This window comes from Varroa jacobsoni, unplaced genomic scaffold (assembly GCF_002532875.2).
Source record: "Varroa jacobsoni isolate VJ856 unplaced genomic scaffold, vjacob_1.0 scaffold_899, whole genome shotgun sequence".
NCBI classification, from domain to species: domain Eukaryota; kingdom Metazoa; phylum Arthropoda; class Arachnida; order Mesostigmata; family Varroidae; genus Varroa; species Varroa jacobsoni.
The window spans coordinates 1-23,272 of record NW_019213801.1 but is presented as its reverse complement, the minus strand read 5'-3'; the positions used below and the strand labels follow the sequence as shown (position 1 = coordinate 23,272).

The following is a 23,272-nucleotide window of genomic DNA, read 5'->3' as shown; positions in this document are numbered from 1 at the left end:
GTGCATCGCATATGGAACGTAGACGTACGCTTATGAATCATATTAAAAAGTAGCCAACGTACGACTTTGGACATTCTCCTGTGACGTGCACGGTTACGCTGTAAAAGATGGAGCGGGACCATCATTAAATGAACCCTCTTCGACACGCATGATCAGCACGAACTTCGAAAATAAAATGAAAATACAAATCTACAGGGCTTTCCATTTGATTTTCTTGCAATCGCGCGGCTAGCATAGTCGATTTCATACGCAGTAACTGCCATATCAGCGTAATGGAATGTGTGGAAATAGGATCTTGCACTTACGTTTGTTGAAACACCACTTAGAGTACGCGTTTCCATAAAGCTGATGTAACAAGAAGTTTACAGTTCTTTCACTAACATGTTGGTGGTTTTGAGACTAAAAGGGAAAAGCAAGCATCTAATTTAAAAAAAAAAATAGGAAGTTTATTACCTATGATTTACTTATTTTCGATAGAAGCTACACTGGTCTTGCACGGGGACAGTAGTCTGATATTCAATTGCTTTTCTTGTACTTAGCTTTTAAGTGTATAGGTTTACTCTTTTCGACGGATGCGTTTAGTTTTAGAAAACTCATTACTAAAGTAGCCTCGATGCTTTGGTGTTAGAAATAGAAAAAAATTGGAACTAATAATTAAAGTTGAAGATGTCACCTGTGTATGAAAAACGTCCGTGGACGTTTCAGCAGATGTTCACACCTGGGTCCCAGGCGGATTTATTTTTCATCAGGAGTTTTTGTTAAAGATTTGACACAATTGCCCTCAGAGATTTGGACTTGGAGTAACCCATACCTATGGCTACCATCAATCACACGATTTAAAGTACCCAACATTAGCCAATTCCGTACCACAACGATTTTTCATTAACTTCTGGCTGGTGTCTATCGCTTATTACTTCGAGTGGATAGTATCGAACTTTAGCGCCGAACAAATAAAAATATACAAAGGCTTAGTCATGCAGCATGCTCGTGCAGCGTTCGCAATAAAGAACCCATTGTTTGTTCGGAGAACGTTCGTGTTTATTTGTATCAGGACAATCTCCCTAAAAAGCAGGTCTTTCTCGATCACTTTTCTTTTCCCATTTAAATAACTTCTTCATTTGTACGTCAATCACATTACGTTTTCGTTTCTCTCCATTCCGAGAATATATTCTCGTTTAATTGAATCAATAGAAAATACACAGAAGGCATTAGGAGTCCACTCTTCTTGTTTTTTATTATAAGTATTTACAGCTGCCGGATAGCGTGGTTGGTCACAAGCTCAATTCCGGCGAATCTCATCAGCTGAAGTACAACGATTGCCACGAATATATATAATCTCTAAAATATTTTCGAAAAAAGGTATAGCTGTCCACAACACCAGCGTTTACTGATGCGCGAGAATGTTCGCTAGACGTGTTTGGCACTGGAATACAGTAAGGTAGAAACAAAACACGAGTTGGTCTAGGTTCGAATACGGGCGTGAACACGCTTCGTTTCGTGCTGGGAGCCAGCCGTCTGAAGTCCTGTTTAACGACTTATTTCGAAATTTCGTTATCAGTAGACTTCATCGTCCAGCGCATGATTCAAACAGCATCAGAAACAGGACGATGCGCACGCTCTTCTTTAACGCTACAAGACAACAAATGATCAAGATTATCCCGTCAAACTTGGCTTGCTTAAAATCACCAACAATCTTCTGTAGCATTTCGCTTTCCTAGTTTGTTTGCTTTTTGCTTTATTTGTTTTTAACATGCAGGTAGTTTTTGTGTTTCTTTTATGTTTCAGGACAAGGTATACGAATTGTTGTGTACTATAGTTGCATGGCACTGCAACAAGCGCATTAGAAAGCTGTAAAAAGTGACTGGTTAATTAGCTAGTCAATCAGTTGGCGTAAAAGTCGCCACTGGGATCCGCTATCCAGGGATAATTTCTGGGGCATTCGACGCACGTGTGCAAACGAACGGTCTCGCCAGGAAGTTCCCGAGTGGTCAATGGACACGCGTTTGGGAGAGAACAGGCGGGCTGACCCTTAACATCACACTTTTCTTTCCATGGCCCAAACGAATTAATTGCAGAAATCTCAGCCGGGTGCTGAATCCATTCGAGCACCTACAATTGTCATTGCAGTAGGACGATAAGTTATGAAGAAAATTTTTTGAACGTAAGGGTTGTACTATGAACGCGTCCGGATTAATCACTATCTATTTAAATATTGTAGAACGAATATATTCGTATTTGGTAGGGAAACATGTTTCTCTAAGGATCATAGGCAACTGGTACTAATGAAGCAACTTCTAACGCCAGCACCATATTTGAAATTCGAAAGATCACTTCGGCCTAACCTTCTGTCGTAGCCCAGGACATCTGACTAAATGTATAGTTCAATGGCAGGTTCGGGCTGCAGGCATATCTCCATAGAGGAACACTAGACGACGCATCATTCATCAGTAAATCTTATCACATGCATTATATATTGTTTATACTACCATAGTGTGCGTATCTATTGTTTTTTAATACGATGATTAATAAACAGAAGTGCATCACATTTTCCTTGCGAAGTGAAATCGTTCATTCTAAACTAAAATTACTAGTAAATATAGGATAACGATCTGCCTCGACTTCAGAAACGCACCTGGCTCATTGTCACAAAGTAGACATCATTTTTGTCTAATATCTCATCAACCCATTGGATGAAGGCGTCTAGATACTCAGGATTTAGCTTTAGCCACGACGCGTGAAAGTAAAGGCCCAACGGGGCTCTGTTCGTCTTGTAATGCCTTTCGAAGTTGTGGTTGAGGAAGCTGTAGAATTGGTCGCCGGAAATAATATTTGAGCAGGCGTCGACCATCGCACAACCGGCAAGTTCCTCATCAAAGGTCGGGTCGTCTCGTCGATCTAACTCATTCATTACCATCTCCCAGACAGCGTGTGATCGCGAAGGGCAGTTCTGTCCGTTTCCGTGACACCTAGAAACGACAGCAAAATGACAGGATAACAGGTAAAGCATTAGCCATACTTTATTATTATTACAGATACATGTACAGAGACATTTGGCATGAATAGCAGCGTAAGCTACGTTACCTGTGAGGCATACGAAAGAATAGTGTATATGGCCAAAGGGGCGGGTTTGAGAGGGGTGCGGTAATGGTGGAGTCGTAGAGGAAAGCCTGGTCCTCCATCATGAAGAACTGGGGATTGCCACCCACTCGGAGATAGGGTGCTCGGACTCCAACAATCGAATTATCAGTGATGTTAGCAAAACGCTCCATAATGTAACGGGAACCAGCCATTTCCTTGGTCCAAGTGTCCTTGTTTCCTTGGGACCAGTAATTTTCATCGTTTTTATGGCTATTCAGCAAAAAAACATACTGTCATGAATTTCGAATAGTCCTTTTCGAACATGTCTATTAGTCCGTTCACTCGTGCACATTCGTTTTGTGGAAGGCATTTCTGCCATTACCAAGTAAATTCGCCTTTGGATTAATTCGTTAAAAAGGTTCAAGTTGATTTGTTAAAATGTTAGGCAAAACGTTACAATGGAGTTCTAATATTTAGAACAAGTTTTCATGTACCATATTAACTCGATTTTATCATATTCATTTATAGTACTGCATTTGTTTAAAAAAAAATCTAGGTACATTATCATGAAAACGAGTAACGTAAAAACAATGACTCCGTGGTGGCAGCTCACAAATTCACGACGCGAAGGAAGTACGTACGTGATCGAGTGGGCGGCCATCTCATGACCTCTTCGGTGCATCTCCTGAATTGCCGAGTAGTTCGAATATTTATGCGAAATGAAAAACGTTGCCTTGATAGTACATCCATTGGGGTTATTACGGCCCTCCTAAATATTCCAGAGCAGAGGAAAAACATTCAGACTCCGATAGAAATTAGAAAAAAAAACCCAATTAATTATTATTTGATGTCCAGTTAGTACCCCCCGCCATCTAGTGCCTAAAATCACATACTCGTCAATAGATAAATGGCATACTTTAAAGATCTTATCATAAAGGTCGATATTGTTGTTGTTGATGGCATCATCGAATGTGAGTGTGATCATTTGAGGCACGACGCTAGGTTCGAGCTTGCCAGGAATCTGGGTGCCGTCATGCGAACAGAAGCAATCAGGAAGAACACACTGGGTCGGATCACAAGGTGGAGCTCGGTTCGGATCCTAAAAATGGATAGCGTACAGGAGACATCACTGCTTTGTATTAGCATTCAATAGTTTGTCGCCTCGACGAGGAAATATTAATTTCTTCTCTAAAGTAATATATTTGGCTAGCTGCTTATTGAGTACAGGCTCGTCGCGATCTAGCCAATGCCTTCACACATCTTTTGGCTGAAGCAGAACTTCGCTTGTACCACGTATGTTTCAACACTTATAAAAGTAACAAACAAAGTAGGAAATTAATTCAAATCTATCATAAATCATCCTAGTAATATTTCTCTTTTTGATTAATACATAAATTATTGACAAATAATTTTCATTAACCATTATTCAGTCTGTTTTTTCTCGTATAGCTTGGAAATTAATATTGCTTCGTACAAATTTATATATATATTTTTTCATAAACTCATATATATACAATATAAACCAAATTTATATAGAAAATTTTTCATAGTACGCAATGCGTAAACGCTCCGATCAGCCGAGTGCCGTGCCTAAATGGGCGTCTAACTGTATTACACTTGTATTGATTGCTATTCGCACCTTGTCGGGCGTGCAGACGTTTTCGTCTTGGCCGTCACTGCAGTCGTTCACTCCATCACAAAACTTCTCTTGTTCGATACATTCGTCAGCAGAACAAGCCAATTTTCCCGCTTCGCAGATGGGCTCATCTGTAGCGAGCAGGGGCAAAGCGACCCGCGGCTTCTCTGTCTGGTTACAGTTGTGCACGTTAGCCTTCCAGTCGCACGTCTGCTTCTCGATGTCGAACGCGAGGCCGGAAGGGCATCGCAGAGCTAGAAGGCCCTATAAAAGTAATTAGGAAAGGACGATTGTTGATTACTTATTATTGGGGGTACTTAGAAGCCTTTGGCATTTTTGTACGAGACAAAAAAATTATTAGTTATTGCTCTAAGAAATATCATGTAGAAGTATATTTTAGACTAATTTTAAGAATATCTTTCGGTGTAAGCGACGGGTGCAAATTTTCCGCGTCGATCCAACGAGCGTCTTGCTGAGTCCCGGGGATTATAATTCTTTCATCGTAACGTAGCTGTACAAGTTCGAATTTATGTGAAGTTTAAAGGCACACAAGAAATATGCAAATTATTATAAAATGGTAAGAATATAATTTTATTCAAGTCTCCTCTACACACCTGAACGGAGCACCTCACAACGTCTCGGCAGTCTTCGTCCTTTGTAAGGCGAAAGTATTCCGCAGGTGGTCGATCCTTACAGAGCTCGGCATCGTCTTCGCCTTCCCCGGAGTCACCCGACTGGCGACGAATCCGCCGTACCAGTGGCCGGGGTGAAGCTGTTATCAATGTGGAGGCTGTTCGTGGCCCGAGCAGTTTAACGAAACGACAAGATTCATTTAATTATAGGGCTCGCTTTAGTCAGACATTTGCCAATGCATAAGTCGATCACAATAACGTTATGTTTTTTGTTCAGCTGTCTCGAACTCGACTAGTGCCGCTTTTACAGTATTTGGTTTATTTAGCCACTTCAGGCACGGAACGCGCGTTTGGAAGACGTGGAGGCTACTATTAACATGTTCAATGATAAAACATTAACATCAGCGTAAATTGAAGTAATGGCTTATTGCATTTGGTTGTCCAGCACTGTCGTAATTTGTTATCTTCACCCCCCGAGTTGGGTGGGATTCGTAGGGTGTAAGATGATTGACGCAGTTAGTCATTGCTACATATCAGCTTATACGAGTCCACCTACATTTATTCTTTACTTCTTAATAGGAAATTCAAGCACGCGCCGAAGTCTGTTACGAGGGGTGGATTCGATAAAGGTCAGGCCACGTCGACGCGATTTACTTGTCGTTGCAGCAATGACTATAACGAAGAAGGGTTGCGGAACATGGCACATATATGTATGTTTGTATGTACAATGGCCATAAGTGCGGGGCTACAACCGTAAACATATACACCTCTGTAAGGCTGTCCATCTAAGAATACCATGAACGTTTATATAACGGGCAAGTTTTCTGCAAAAGCACGTAAGGACAATCCAGTCCGATTTGTCCTGCAAAGGTGCAGTCATTCTGTTACCTTGAATCTACCCAACTAAAACAGTTAATACACTCATTTGCTACTTACGTTATAGTTGATTAAGTTGTTTTTTTTTCTGCATAAGCAACCAGTGCATATATATATTAATATTTAGTATGATTAAAAATTTCGGAGATAATATCGATCTTACCGGGCCGGACTCATGGAGATATTAAGCATGCACTATGTGGTTCTATCGATGTTTGCTTGAACGCTGAGTAAATAGAAAAAATCAAAACTTTGGGTTGTACAGTTGCTCTTGGCATGGTGTCGAATGGAAGACTTTAAGTATAAATAGCATGTATTACGCATATTTAAAACAAGTTAATCTGGTTTGTTTTTTTTTGTATTTTTGTGTATCCTTGTAATTGCGCTGTAGTAGAGTTTTCATCGATCTGCCACACTTATAAAACATTTGTGGGTGAAAAGTCTTATTTGGCGTGGGTAGATATACAGTTCGTTTTATGGTGATAAAAACCAGCCGTCTGAAGCAATGCGTAATGACAGCACTGGACGTAAATCTTAAAATATTTTTAGTTTGTGTGGCACTGCTTTATTCGTAGTTTGTGTCTTGTACGAAGGTAGGATATCGGTCATCGTCTCCTTTTCCCATTGGATGTTCTATTCACTTCCTGTTATGACTAGTGGACCATCGGTTAATCTTCGTTGTATTTTTCTGCGTAGTGGTTTATCTTGCCAAAGCATTCAAAGGTCTTCCCCAAAAAAAAATTATCAAATTTGTTTTTGATTTATAATTAAGTATAAGTATTTTTTTAAAATGACAACTAAATACTTCAAAAATGCTGTTACCGCATTTCGTGTCACCACTGTATTTTGCTACGGTACCACGTTTTTTTTCCATGTGCAGCATTCAAACGACGTTGATCTAAGGTTTGCTCAGGGTTGAGTATCTATTTGGCAGCCTGCCCCGCTGCTTAAAAATAGCGCAATATTAGTAACAATAATCATAAGGAAACAGATCGTCCTCTCAAAGTAGAGCTATTTTCCATCAACATTTACTTTAATCCTAGATAGGGTTACGACGAACGACCCGCCGGTTGCCTTTACCGCCAGGTCTGTATATCACCGAATAACGACTGCTTTCATATACAAAAACATATTTTGATTCATTGCTGCTGCTGCTGCTACTGATGATGATGATGATGAAAATTATTTTATTATATTTCATAGTTCTGGCAGAACTGACAAAAAGTTTACGTATAGTTGTAGCTAAAGCCAGTGATTCTGCACTTGATGTTATTATTATTATGACTCTTACTGCCACAACTGCTCGTGTGTATGAGATGGCGGCCGCCAACACGGCGGATCGACTGGCTTCCTCAGCTATATCCTATACGATACATACATCCCTTGAAGTTTGCTGAACAGTCGTAGAATACATTGAGTCAGTAATGTTTGTGCTGAATATGATGATGGCTTGGCCCGACGAAGCAACGACCACCTTTCATTTCACTGCTATTAAGGCCGAAGGGCGTCTCCGGCCAAGCGTGAGACAGGCTGTCTGTGACCGCGATCCGCTACATTCGCAAACCACAACTTGCGTGGGTCTCTGTGGGTCTTCTCGCTGGCAGTCTTCCACAGCTACAAGTACTAAATATTTGCGTTTGATCTACCATTTTCTACCATGGTAACGTTGTTACCATGCTCATTATGACATCTACGATTAATTCGAATGTTTGCCTTTAGTAGCCTGGTAAATTCAACGAATTCGCGCACGGCTTAGCTTGATTAGTCTCAAACACTAAGCTGATTTCACAGCAAGCAGATCGGCGCAGTATGACGAACGCTACCATCGTTATTCAGTGGTGATTTATCCGCGAAGTTCCGGTTCCGCCGACTGAAACTTGCCTTGACAAGTTGTGCCGTCTTATCAGTTTAAATGTTACTTTTATGATTAAAAAAGAAATAGGGATTAAACCAAAGCAATTTTTGCATTTTTTTTAGCGGGACCACGCTGGTATAGGGTGACAAAAATTGCCAACAAGTAAAACATATCCTTAGAACATCTGCACTGAATCCCCTTAGAAGAACAGAATGGCATTATCGCGTAAGACATGTATACCCCTCTGATTGGTTTTACACAAAAAAAATCTGTTTATTTTTCCGTATCAACTTTTCTAACATAAAAAATCGACGCGAATCGTACATACGTTATAGAAAAATCTTGCGAGCAGCATCAAGTCATCAAACTTTTTTTTATGACGTTTGCTCGGATGCGGCCCAAAACCTGTGTTCGCAGTGGTCTCCGTCTAGATCTAACCTTGACCCATAACCGCATCACGTTAGCAACAAATGCCAACGTAAACAGCAACAGTAATAATGCAAGTATTATCGTATTTGTGCAGAAATTAGAAAGACCGACAATCGACTACAGTCAAGGACTACATTCAAAATGGCCGGAGCGTCCAATTATTGAGTGTTCTAGATGATGAGATGAGGAATCACTCACTCGTTCGCATTTAGTCTCCCCAACATGCTTTCAAATGTGCTGCCTACGTTTCACGGGTTACTACGCATGCGCGTATCAATTTCATTGATCTGCTATAGCGAATTTAGTTGCTTCGGCCCTCCAATTTTGGTAATGAGTTAACTGTGATTAAGTGAAAAATAATGTGTATATGGCTGAACCTTTATCTAATGCCAGTTTCCATTTCGCTCCTGCTCTGTATATAATGCGCTATTAGATAGATAAGTTTAGGGTCATTATCAGAAATGGATCACAGCTTATGGAATCAGCACCCTAAAAAGACTAACTCATTGACTGTATAAAACATATTGTTATATAAACATGTGACGGTCGTATTTATGTTATCGACATGATTTCTGGCTGACGACTATTCGTTCAGCACGCGAAGAGGTTTGTAATGTTTTCGTTCTATACATTGAAAAGTAATCTGCATAGAAAGTGGCCTATACTGTTAAATACTAACTTCATAATAGTTGTATACCTTCTTCTATTTTTCCCGCATCTTTATTCAGCTGTTGTAACGGCGACATCGCGCCCTAAACGGTTGGTCAACTGTATGAGCGGTAGGTCGAGCGAAGCCTACTACATACAATCTGTGATGCAAGCTTTCAGTATGTGGATCGTGAAAAGTTGTACGCAAACAACAGCAGTCGGGCAGTGAAACCCGTGATTCTTTTTTTCTTTTTTTTTTTTTGTTTTTTTGTTACCGTAATACGCATTACAGATTAACGAGCTCTGAACGCTAGCCAAAGTAAGTCAACACGAAACCACTAATGGCAGGGAAAAGACTGGACAGCGCTGAAATTCTCGTATTCAACGTAGTCACAGACCAGCTGTGACAGAAAGCAACGGATGATCCTCTCTTGCGGCTGTTACATACTACAAGTTGAAGCTAGCTTTGATAAGCCGTTGCCGTTAAGAGAGTTTTCGAGACCTTCAAAGCCATTTTCAATATTAACCAAGCCTAACGGAGCTGGTCGCAATCAATTGTAGTTTTATTGTTACTGCAAAAGAATCAGCTTATGCAAACGTTCAAACGCATGAACTTGCAGCTCTTCTTTTGTTTAAAGTGAAATTAAGTGATAGGCCTTGGATAACGTGTACGTATTTTCATCGAAACTGAAAATAGGTCTAGGGGAACATAAAAAAATGTTGCCTCGACTTTTGCAACGAAACGGTTACTCAACCGACCATGTTACCAGCATCTGTAAATAGTATTACTTAGTTCTAGATAAGCACAATTTACTATGTCTCCGTGACGAATTAGTGGGTAACGCATTTGCTTGCAAATACCGGGTACGTGTGGCGGTTTAGGTTCGAAACCGGGCATAGACAGCCATAGGATTTGTTTCATGCCGGCAAGAGCCAGCTACCGGCGATACCGGACGTATAGCTGGAAATATAGAGAAATACGACTTTGTGCAGTAACGACATTCAAGGGAGCAGGAGCATCTTGTATGCCAAGCGATTTCGGCAACAGGAAAATCTTATAAAGGTTCAATGTTTAACGAGAATGAAATAGGCATTATTGATTAGTCTATATCTATCTAGATTGACTATCTTTGCCTTTACTGAGCATAGTAAGAGGCAAACGACAATCGTTAGCGCTTCAAATAATGTCGATCTGAAATCTCTTATTAAGTCGATCGATAATGCTGCCGCTGATTGATGCTAAGTCAATCCCAAATTCAATCGAAGCTAGAGAACTCGCACTAACGATGAAGTGCTCAAAAACCCCACTTGTGTTGATTCTACCAGAAAACAAAATTTCATTATTACACAACCTGGCTCTGTAGTGCACCTCGTCACGTTTTTGGTATCGTCGACGCCGCTATCTCAAATCGATAGGTACACTTTACTTCTTTGTCGTTTCGTTTTTCTCTGGTCAGACCAAAGTGGCTTTCACCAGAATCAATTGATGATACAGCCAACCGCTAGCGGCAGAAGCAAACGGACTTCGGCCATGCGAAAACACAGCGGCCCGCGGCGGGGTACTGCAGGTTTCTATTTTTGCGGGTACAGAAAAAAAGTTTGCTTGTTTATGTTCTTAGCGGCGAAAGAAGATAAGCGGCATTGGCCATATACACTGATGTAGGCCGAACACACACTGATGAGGTGAACTTTCGTTGTTGTCGGCGAGGTTGTCTAAGGTGCGATAAATTTTGCATCATAAGATTATATTTCAAGTCGACCACAAGAATGGAAGACTAAAGCCCACGAGGAGATATACTGAAAACCTTTTTTTAAGCTTAATAGCAGTAACGCTAAAATGAAGCACAATCTAGATTCTAAACGATCTCGCGTATTTGTAATCTCATTTGTGATACGCACTTTATTTGATGCTTACTCTTTGGTAGTACACTTAATCGATGGAAGCAAAACGGGTAGCATGACATTTTAAAAGCTTCATCTGAAGCCATCTAAGAATACGTTCTATTTAGCTTAGTTTAAGCCGCATAATACGAAAGAACATAAATGGACGACGCAAAAATCGAACGGAGTGGCACAATTTATAGGTCGGATATGATTCTTCGTTACTACTCAGCACAGCGGTTCTTATCTTTAGTGACATTTTGTTCCCTGTTGATAATTCCTATACCACCGATATATGTTGATAAGAGTACTTCGATTTAACATACATTTTAATTAGGGGAAAGTGTGATGCATTAATGTACGGGGCCTTCATGTATACGGTGGTCGCTTTGCATCTGCATAATAATAAACATTTAATTCAAGTCAAAATCAAAGCGACGACTGTCCAAAACGGTGGAAGAGTAAATGCCAGCAAAAATATTGAATTAAATCCACAGAATAATATGGCTAAGGTTCATTTCAGCGTATAAGATCTTGTAGCCGCGACTTCTTGGCCGCCACAACAACGGCGCACAAGTAAAATAAGATGGTATAATATTCATTTTTTAACGAGTTGAATTAAACCCATTATTGATGGAACGTTTTTAAAATTGCTTCCTCTGGCCAGCGGGTATGTAACGTCCATGAACACAACTATAGATCAATATTGATTATTTACACAATTTATTTATACTTTTAACTACTAATTAATAATTTAAACGATCAAGCTGCAGCGACCTTCCAGCTGAAGCAACAGAGAGCTCCGAGAAGCATCGCCGAATTTTGAAACACCCACACAACAAGTTCTAATCGTTGGCTAGTAGTTGAATTGTGGCGTTCGTTTAAAGTACTAATTATTGTATAGCGACTACGTTACGATTATGACGAGTTCTTTGTTTACGCGTTACGTAACGTCGAAACCAATGCTCCGACCCAATCGGATCTGCCGTTATGGTTAGCATCGTATCAGCATGGAAATATCATACACCTGTAGGCACGCAGTACGCAGGCCTCGTCATTCCATGGGCAAAAGACACAATCAATCGCCTGGACGGCAAATGACGGCAACCTTGCTTCTGGGTCAATGCAACGGCGACGGAAAGACGGGCTCATGAAAGCATGACAAGGTTATCTTCTTCACCGTCGCTGATTCATTTATCTACAACATATGGTATATATAGCACATACGAAACATGTCGAAAGCGCTAAAATAAATGATGGCGTGTATCAAATCAGACCTGTCTTTCTCTAAATATATAATACTAGGAATCTTGTGTGGATTGGGTTTTTTTGTCTGATGATAGAAAAACCCCACGGAAGCTTTCGATGGGGCATGTTCCGCTTAGCATTTAACGGCATGGACGTTGTGTGAGTAGGCAATAAATGAGACTTTATCGTGGATCTCCATGATGACAATCTGCGTAACGGACCTGCTCGCTCGGCAGTACATTCGACTTTTCGTTTCGGATAGGTATTCTGTAGGAAGTAACAAATGGCTTTCAATTTACACTAGTTGACCTAGTGCAATTCAGGTAATAGAATGTCCATAAACAAACAAATAGAGGATAGTTCTAAATATTTAGCTCTCGCATTCGTGCGCTGAAGGCTCGATATTCAATCAAGGATATTTAATAACGATTTGATGATGCAGTGATAATAAGTCTCTACATTGTTTTTACAGATGAACGCTTCACATACATTCTAGGCAACGCTATTTTTCTTGATATAATTCTCTTTTAGTCTTATTAAAGGTTCGAGGTGGCTTCGTAGAAATCACCATTGGCCCAGTAGCAAAAAGTCAAAGCTGTAAACAATTTATCATTTAACAATTCTCTTTCTGAGCGAGATTTGGATGTGGATACAAATATAAAAATATATTACTGTTCAATAATTACCGTTTTTTGAAATCCACTTGTTAAAACCTTTAAGCATAGCTCGTTATGCGTTCAAGGAGCTTTATTAGACTTGTGCTAAATCGCAACGCATAGCATGAATCCGTTCGAAAGTGAGACATTTCCTCGCGTGCTACGGCAATACTCTTGACTCACAATCATTCCCTTTTGTAACACTTTTCCAGTTTGTAAAACTTCTCTTAGCCGGTCCCTGTTTCACATATAGTGTTAGTCGGTAAATAAAGCTATGATGTCCTATTTCAACGCGTAGGTTTACTCACTGTGTGCACTAACCACAGGTTATAGGCCTGTTCAGTATCTATATGAGTTTTCATCGGTGGACTTGACTTAATCAAGTATGTTCATTCTCAAAACCGCGTACTCTGTAATGTAAGCAGCGCGTACGCCACAGGCTAACCCTTCAAAACACACGTTTCAGAACGAAAATTTAACGATTTATCCGTCGACGGCAGGACTTTTCCAAAACCACTCAAGCACATCCAAGTAGAACGTGTAGAACCCGCGTTACCTAAGAATCTCTCTCTCGTCAACGACACAAACATGAAGCTGTGCCATTCAAATGCTCGCTAGCTGTGTAGCTCCTGAAGTCCCAAAAAATAGAACAACGACTGCTTGAAGTGAGTTCGATCACAGTACCCGTGAATGCGATACCGTGTGATCTATATGTCTGTGCCTCGAGCTTTCGTCCGGTGGTGACTCTTTGTCGCTACACGGCGCATCGTTCACCCGACGTCATTGTCTATCCTTGACTATTCCGGTGGTCGACGTTATCAAAGATTTAAGGCAATAATTAGAAACAATCTTCATTAGGACGATCTATTCGATCGTCGAATGCCCAATGATCTCTAACAAAAAAAAATTGACGATTTCTGTCATTTTGTGCGCTTGTCCACAGCACCTTTACAATCCGACAGATAAGGACATTCGATGCAATTTCATATTAGAGGCTTCTGATACTCATGTACTATGTACAAAATCCGTACTAACATTCACTTACATCGGGGTAGATGCTGAACCACTGCACCACACGGGGTGTATGACTTTAATAAAACAATATCCCTAGAAATTACATGAAGGATGAAGTATGGGCTCTCGAAGACCCTGAGTCATTGCACAAATTTGTTAGGCGCCGGCGCGCATAAACCATGGACGAATTTTCTCCTCAAAGGTCACAACACTGCCATTATGATAAAGTTCTAGCAATATACTATTCAGCACAGCTCTGATTAACCCTAATTCGTTTAAAATGTCGTGTGTTATACTCACCTACGAGCATGGCCGCAATTACCTCAAGGCTCTTCATGGCGTCGGCTTTTACTGCCAAAACGCGTGAAAAAAGATTGTACACCACGAGTCACTTCTCGCGCGTTAGATCATCGTCGACTCGCGCTTCAGGCAGAGAGGATAGAGTGAATTTCCTTGTTGCCAATTATTCAGCTACAAAGACACAACCCTCGCCCGAAATTGCCGCCCCATCGGCGACGATGCGAGCGCCACCTTTTATAAAATCCCACAAGTGGTTCTCCCCTGTTTAAGTATTTCAGCAACCGGGAGCTCTCTCCCCAGAGCTAATGATTGGCTGTTGAGCGTCACGTGACGACGGGGTGTTCAGAAGCAAGGGCAGCAAAGGCGCTGAACTATACAAAACGCGACAAAAAAGTAGAAGCATCCGAGTACGAGTAGAAGCAATATGGACTCATAGTGGCGTGAATGACATATCATTTTCACTCTGATGTTGGAGTTCGAGTTTGCCGAAACCGGAAGCTGAATCGAACTCTATCAACTTCATAACGTGATCAACTTCGAACAAGTGGAGTCGTAACACCGTTTTTTCTTTTTTTTCTGATACTTGAGAGGCTAATGTGTAACTATCTGGGACACCGAGATTTGGTTTAAGAAATTTTCCACAGTCTTAAGCCACTTTAGGCCGCCGTTTCTAATTGCAGAACCCGCTGAATTGATACGTTTTTCTACCTCGGCTGGTCATAGACTACTAATGATTTTTACAGTATAGTGACTCAGTATATTACAGTAAAGAAAAATCTATGTTTAATTCGCTTCTATCGCATAAACGAAACGGTAGCTCTTTCAAACGATCATTATAAAGCTCTCGTTGAGTCTTCTAGATTGATGGTCGCTCAGCTTTTTCAATGACTTAACAAATGATGATACAAATGAACTTATCTCGTACGGCCTTGCGTCGCTTCGTGGCGCCCAGATAGAATACAGCTGTTATTGAATGAAAAAATACTTGATGTTTTATATCGAACATTCGGATTTGTCTAAAACTTCTTTGACCTAAGGCAAACTTCAGCAGATAGAAGTGTGTCGCCAAATCTTTCAGCAATTTGGCCTTGTAGTACCCTATTTGCTAATGAAGAGAAATTTCACGGGCACTCTAAGCTGAACAGCAACCTGCCGGGTTTCCTATAGAAAACTGTTTATTTACGTGGTCGCTATCGCATCATTTTGAGCGTATGACAGAATTTTCGCTTGAAGTGAAATAAAATAATGGCACTTACAATTATGGAAGCTCAAGTTTTATGCTTAAAATAGCTTTATGTAGCAGCGACTATACACGTATACAACCGTCACTTTTTCTGTACAAATTTACCATTTTCTGATCCATCACAAACGTCAAAAACACAAACCCGATACACTCGTTCCTTTTTTCCCATGCTGTGTTAAGTTCGAAGTCGCCTGTAACGACAACAACTTTCTATGTAAATTAGTTCTGGCCGCAGTACAAAAACTTATGCAAGAGTGTAATAGTCGCCACCAGACCGTATTCATATAATTTTCGTCGCGATAAAATAATCAGTTCCGCCTGAAAATAAACAAATTGCCTCTGTAGAAATACTGTCAGCCTGTTTTAACGTATGAGCTCAGCGCATTTGTGCAACGCACTGTGGCTCATTAATGGTTCTTGAGTTACTAGAAAATAGTGGCTACGGGAGTAACAGGACCACGTTTGGCCTCTTCAGGGCAAACCCGGATTCTGCCGTAGAGTTTCCGGTTCTAACCCCGTAGGCCATATATTATATAAATCGATCTAACGTTGTATTTTCTAATTCGTTAATGAAGCATGTTTTTCAATGTTATTACCCCACAGGTTTTCTAAAAAGAATTCAAAAACACTTTTATTTCGAAGTAAGTTAGATCAAAAATTCGAAGGAAAGATAACAGGTTTTTTTTTTAATTCAAACTTGAAGTAAGTTTACCTTAATTCCGCTAGTTGCCGCGTATGAATGGATTCATAGGAAAGACACCCACCCCAACTAAGTTTTTTGTTTTTCTAAGTTTGGAGGAAAACACATAGGCCTCCTCCATGAAGAGGGCTATGTTTGCGTCTGCGTGTGCAAATCCGAATATTTAGCGCTGCAGTCTCTTAACAGGAGTCTGCTAAGCACTCTCATGCATGGTTCGTTGTGAGGGGGGCTATCCGCCTATTTTATTGATCAATCTATGATGTAGATGCTTGCTTTTAGCTGTCTTTGTGGCAGGCAACAGCTTTGAGCTACGACCAAACATTACCCTAACTGAATATTACAAAATCCTCATCGTGACTATTTTTGCCAGTGCCTACCACACAAGCCTTGACAGTTGAAAAACAGAGTAACGCTTGACCCAATTTCAGTATCATTACTTTTTCGCCTGTGCGTACACGCCCTGCCAGACCTGGGATGAGGCCGTTTGATTGACTCAACCCTATGTAACAGATCACATACAAAGACCAAATTAAACGACACTATGGCCCACAATTACTGACATCCAGAGTTAATACTGTACACAAAATGCGTGTATGTACGGTATTAGCGCACTAATTTTTAGCATAGTATACTAAGTATAAGTACGAAACGTTTTGCAACCTTGCCCATCCGTAGGCTGATGCATCCGCAACGGCTTACCAGGCGACGTTAGCGCTATCAAGCAGAAGCAAACTTGGCACATAACATCTGTCTAGCTGTCTAAAACGAACTAAATAGCGCATTCTGTAATGCAAAAGTACGTAAATCCTGTCAAGAAATCGTCTAGATCTAGTCGTTTGTCATATTTGGGTTACACATTGGTTTTTACTAAGATCAATGAAGCGGTAAATTTGAATAAATCAACGATAATAAACGTTGATCTAACAATGCGTACGTAGATTGTTTCTGGGACACCTGTAACATGTGTTCTGTGGTAAAACGAAGCGGTCTAAGACATTGTTGTTGCGGAAAGAATGCGGAAAATAATATAGATTTATAAACTCAGTGGCGTACCTTAGTATAAATAATGATAGCTTACTATTCCCGCCTCTTGTGTGTGTGGGCTATTTATTGGTCCCTCGACAACTTTCACTGCTTAGACCGCTTCAATTTGATTTATTTACCTCGAACATATGATCTTCCTCTCACCAGATGGCGGTTATGTCTCGCTTCAGCCAAACGGCTCGGCTGGTCTCTGCGCTGCTTCCGCGAAGGTCGAGCGATGACCATCCATAATTTAGAGCGAAGAACGTCAAGAAAAACTTTGAGCGCCGGCAACACCTAACCATACAGTAAAACCAGTGACCTTCTCCAATTTATTCTGGAAACTTCTTTTGTGCGGTTGCACAAGCGAACTATCTGAGCAACGATTACACACAATGACACTATACGCTCACGTTATCATGCGAACATAACAGCAGTACGAACGAACTCGGAGCTTTCGTCCTGCAACGCCTATATTTATACCAGTTGGCGAGCCATATTTTTCTCTATGATACAATGACATAATCATAATGAAATCAACCGTGGTATCTAAGTGAAAAGCCTTTCACTATACAAGTGACTGTATTGCAACAGCGTGCCCGTTTCACCTGAAAAGCTCTTAACCATTATCGGTATATCACTTAGGAAGCTACTCCATGTAGAAAGAGCAAAACGACAAGAACACGTATTCAACTATTCCTCGCTAAAGTGTCGCTAGTATTCCGAAAATTAATTCAATTCCGACATATATATATATATATATATCTTGTAACTTCAAAAATCAAGCAATGCAAGGGTGATCTTTACCAACAACACATCAAGTCTAGCGTAAATGTTTCACTATACACCCATATTAAATTCCATAGACCCCAAATAATCCTACTGTTTTGTATTCGTTTGTAGTTCTATATTAGATAAAACTATCCAAATTGAAGCGCATATTAGTAATAATTATATAAAAAAATTATTGCGACATTTGGTAAGTTTTTCATTCACGAAACGTATTATCTTCCATTTTGCGCATAATGCCACCGCCTTACACCTCCGTTGTAAATATAACAAAGTTTTTGGTCTTGTTACTAATATATTATTACATTTGGGCTAGTAGTCTTCATACTATCCACAGACCCCGGGGCTGCGCAAGGAGCAGATGTCAAGCAACGCAGGGTGTGTTCGATAACAAACGTTCCACCACCGCCATGGCGTTACGCAGACGGCGGAAGTATTCGGTGTTGTAGCGACGTTCTTGGTGCCGTTGTGGTTCCAGAGCTGTTGCCCCAACTTTTTAGCTGTTCCCGTCTGAAATACCGACAAGTCGCAAAGTTGCCATCGCACATGAAAATCGTTTTTAGTTCCGTGACGCTCATTACTGTATTGAGCGAGCAGCCGCGTGAAGACGGTCGTAGAGCTGTTCTGACAACACCTGCTTCTCGCTGGGCGATGGTTCGGACAAGAGTTTGCAGAAATCGACGCCGTAAAGGACAGACAATTATTATGAGGTTACGACATCGATCATGGCAGTAATCAATGACAATGTCTACATTTATGAGTGGTAAAAGTGAAATGGTTTGTAGAGTCATTCGTTTGGTATACAGATAGTAAATATTATTGGGTGTCTTGGCGACGGGAAGGCTAGGGCGTTAAACTGGTAACAATCAAGTGTCGGATTTGATTATCAAGCTGTGAAGGTCTTCAAGTTAATTGTAAACCCTCAAGATCATCTTTCTTTTTTCTTGCTTGAAACTGAAAATTTGTTTGAACCGTACCATAGGCGTTGGAAGCAAAATTTACGGACAAATATAGCCATTTTCTGTATTCATCACTATTCAATATTTTTAGTTGAGCTGTCGGGATGTGCTGAAAAATAGGCATGCTCTTCTAACCACCACTTTACATGTCATTCGCTGCCACAATGACTGGTAAATGCATGACGATTATACATGTGCAAGTTACAAACCAAAAGTTATCGCTTTCCGCACGCAGCAGGAATATGAAGTCACGTCTGTTGTTAGCCACCAGGACATAGGCTATGCATTACCTTTAGATTTGTCCCTAGGTGACAGGTCCTAGCAGGATGTTTCACGACTGGTTCAAAATCGACCTTGAAAAGCAACCTTTTCCAATTTTAACAAAACCGATTTCGACTTGAAAAAAGCTGCACCGTAAAGAAAAATAAATCGACGGAGACGAATAAATGATCTTATTGTAACTGTGTAACCGCAAAACAATATCTCGTTTATGTTGCGTTTTGATCTTGGGAAAACCTTTAGGCAAATTTGTAAGTAAAATACCTGAAATTCTATTAGATGACACTCAAGTAGGAATCACAGTGAACTTTGTGTGACTCTACTGTCTGTTATGAGTCATGCGATGATGACTCATAGACAACAGAGGTGAGATGCTCTTTGGATTGGTAGATCTGAGTCGCCACAGCGCCGACACGGGTCGTTCTATGTAAAGCAGCTAGCTAAGTGCTAGTGAATGTACTATAAAAGTATTCGCACAGCATTAATAACAGCGGCTCCAATAGAATGTAAACGGATTTCACCGGTCCCGCTTTGCCGCCATCACGTTCTGTTTTTCCAAGAATTCCACTTTGCTTCTCCCGCCTGAACAAGTGACAGGCAAAGAGTCTTCGTTCGTCCTGCGCCTGGTACTCTTGCCAAAAAAAACAAGCCGCTTCTGCTAGCAAGTCAGCGCCAGCACAGAGTCAATGACAAACGAGCAAACGATAATCTAACTTTTAGCCAATGCCGGCCCCAAAGTGGCTTCTGATTTACGCTCTAGATACCAATGGATATATACTAGTAAAGAAGGGACATAGAAGTCGCAGCTCCGATTCATATCTACATCATAGTTAAATGTCACAATCAGTTCCTGGTCGCAATGGTATCTCGATGCCAATGTTAAGCAGTAAATGCCACAGAATGGGTATTTGGCTTATTGGGTGTAGGGGGACTAACACCCCGACGCGTAATAACCCACTTGGCAGATCAGCCTGACCAAATAAAAACACACCTGTTGAAAAATAATAATAAATAAAAAAAAATAATGAAAATCCTTTGTATGATAACTTCGTCGATAAAGCCCTAAAATAGAAAAATCCTTGTTTTAAAAATTAATCGTGAAAAAACTGGGTGAGAATTTTTCATTGTAATATCAGGTTTTGATACTCAACAAGCGCAATTGTTCCACCCATTCGAAACAAGTGAACCGCAAAGGAAGGTAAAAACATGTTATAGTGTCTTGTTCATATCTATGTGAATCATAGCTTATGTGAACGTTTTAAATATGTGAATCCCCTGTTAAACAAGAAACGAGTTATCAAATGCAAACACTAGAGCAAACGTTCGTTTGATGATAACATAAGTGGTCAAGGATCTCCAATTAGCTCGAAAAACTATGGACGTATTTTTTGTACGAAATTAGAAGATCTGTCGACACGAGTAGATCTATTCAAAACAGTGGTATTTAAGAGAAATCTAGCATTACTGGTAGATACGCATTGAGCGCGTCAATAAATTACGTTACGATATTTTCGTAAACTACATTGCTCACGAGATGAGGTGGAAAGCTTGATGCGTATTGCGCACTTGTACGTAATCCGTATTTACGCCGCGACCACAGTGAAACCAAGTGAAAGTAAGCCATCATTAATAACATAAACTGAGTAGTGAAGACGAAATTCAATACGGTTTTCAAGATCGACAGCGAGTGCTTCAACAATTATTCTTATTTACAGTCTTCGTTTTTCGGCTTTTTTGCAAGACGACACATTTAGTAATCAATTTGAGATGATATAGACTAATAAATAAACAACTAGAACTATATTTTAAGCAGAACTACTTTTCGATAGCGCTTTGTGACCGAGAATTTGAGGCGTACGAGTCCAGCAGACGGTCAGCCCATACATTTGAATCAAAGAATCTCACGGATTTGACATGGCATAATCTTAGTTTTGTGTCACAAGGTCAATTTTGAACATGTAATATGATTGCACTCTAAAAAACCAAGCGGATAAAGCTTGGCCTTATTGAGCTCGTTTCATAAAATAAAAAAACGAATTCGTACTTGGATAGCCTATTACAAATGCACGGAGGTAGCTTTACTGCTGGTTAGGTATAATCTGAAAAAGAAAATAGACCTGTTCCTAGAAGGTAGTCGTTGACGTAACCGGCGCAGAAGCAGTTTGCGGTGCAGTTGGCGGGAATGCTCATAATTGTACTTCGAAAAGTTAAAATTTCAACTGCAAAAAAGAAATTAAATCAATTCGCTTATGGATGCATTCACTTGTGTTGTTATCTATTTATTCATATCAAGATGACTAACCTGAAGTCCTGCAATGCCCCTCCACCCCGCCCCAGACTTGAACAATGTGGGCGCATTATTTGCATAACATGCCGTACTTAGTAAATCAAGCGTTCATCGTACCGTACTTCCTTCGTTATCTTCGACGCCAGCTAAATCGACCATGTATGCACATATGTCCACTACATAGCACATCGTCAGAACTACCAAGGGATGAACCACGAGCAACTTTCTCGTAACTATATCTTTTTCTTACCTCTATATAACAAAGTTGGGGAATCCTAAGAGATCACAGTAGGATTTTTCACGGTAAAAGTTACGCTAAACTTTGTCTCATGCACAAAACCTCTGCTTATATAATACCTATATATTTAATTCATTTGTAACAACTATTCAAAATGAAAACACCCTTTGCCATTGTTGTTGGTGTATTCATCTTCAATTATTTATTTACGCTATCTAGAGCCGTCGTCTGCACTCGAGGGACGGGACGCCAGCGGCTGGGAGTCCTGCTCGGGACCTCTGTTTTACCAGTCTTTTATCCTATTCATTGCCGTTGAAACCAATAGACTGCGCATTACTGCCGGCCCAAGGGTCTCAATGAGCGCGTCCCCTCTTATCTTTCTTGCTCTTCCGCTGTCTCGTATCTTATCCCTTAGTGAAATATGGTTCATCGTCAATAAGGATAATCAATAGAATCGTCACAAATAGACGCTAATTATAGCGTCGTCCCGGAGAATCGATATAGTTCGCAATTATTCTTGCCTGCTTAAAACCGCCTTCAATTATGGTCGCACCTCACCTCGCTATAGCTGAAGTTGTATTTCATCATTCGCTGCAGTGTCCCGTCCCACTTCAGATCCACTGCCACAGTCTCACAGATTCGTTGCGTCTCGTCATCGCGCATCGTCCCCCTTTCATCATCATCTTCGTTATTGTTATTTTTATTAGTATCATCGTCTCCACTGCCTTTATCATTTGTTAATATAATAATAATCATCATCTTACTCTCTGTTTTTCGCGCTTTCGCTCTCTCTTTCGTTCGATTGCAACCTCTTCACCCTCGTCCTCCTTTCAGAATCATTACCGTCAAAATCATTAGTGTAATTATCAGCACTGATAGTTACCTTTTACCAATCTTCCTTATTGTTATTACCCATTTTTTGCTCCTGTATTCGCAATCTTCAGTTTCATCATTGCTTCCTTCTTTCTCATTTTCGCTTCAGCTTCTGTAGATGTTATTGTTACTGTTTAATATTATTATCATTTATATTTTTATTATTAGTAGTATTAATATTATTTGTTGTTATTATTATTTAGTGTCACTCAGACAGAGTTATTTCTCATCTTCATCCTTAGCATCTACGTATCCAGTTCACCACCGTCTGGCATCCTCCTGTTATCTGTTATCATAATAATAATAATTATTGTTGTTGTTATTATCTGTTTTATTTTCAACGTCTCATTCTTTCGCTCGGTTTGCTCTTTCTCCCGTTTTCATCGATTCTCGCTTTTCGTTTTGTTTTCTTTCGCGCTCTCTCTCTTTCGCTCTCTCTCGTACCTTTTTCAGTCTCTTTCATCAGCTCAGTATATCTTATTTCTCCTACATCATAGTTAATCATCTTTATTAGTATCATCAGTGCTAGGCTTACTTTTATTATCATAATTATTCTTGTCATTTTAGCCTTATATATAGTAATCATAATAGTAATTTTTATTACCTTAGTATATTACGACTTAATATT

At 40.2% G+C, this 23,272-nt stretch overlaps 1 protein-coding gene across 1 annotated transcript; it reads right to left on the bottom strand.

Moving 5' to 3' along the window:
- Window positions 1–1,013: 1,013 nt before the first annotated feature.
- On the bottom strand, window positions 1,014–14,479 carry LOC111264793 (chitin deacetylase 1). Its single transcript, XM_022840953.2, has 8 exons — window positions 14,254–14,479; window positions 5,329–5,504; window positions 4,718–4,978; window positions 3,995–4,177; window positions 3,720–3,847; window positions 3,082–3,348; window positions 2,633–2,966; window positions 1,014–2,109 (listed from the first exon to the last, which is right to left on the bottom strand). Exons 1-8 carry the CDS (start codon window positions 14,288–14,290, stop codon window positions 1,882–1,884), a joined length of 1,614 nt encoding a protein of 537 aa, XP_022696688.1. The 5' UTR covers window positions 14,291–14,479; the 3' UTR covers window positions 1,014–1,881.
- Window positions 14,480–23,272: the final 8,793 nt, after the last annotated feature.

Bases quoted from the DNA above. Each gene is read 5' to 3' on its own strand.
- LOC111264793 (XM_022840953.2), bottom strand. From the start codon at position 14,290: ATGAAGAGCCTTGAGGTAATTGCGGCCATGCTCGTAG. The intron at 4,178-4,717 runs GTGCGAATAGCA...ATCCATTTTTAG, and splicing joins ACGTCTGCACGCCCGACAAG to GATCCGAACCGAGCTCCACC. The intron at 2,967-3,081 runs GTAACGTAGCTT...TGTCGTTTCTAG, and splicing joins TTCTTTCGTATGCCTCACAG to GTGTCACGGAAACGGACAGA.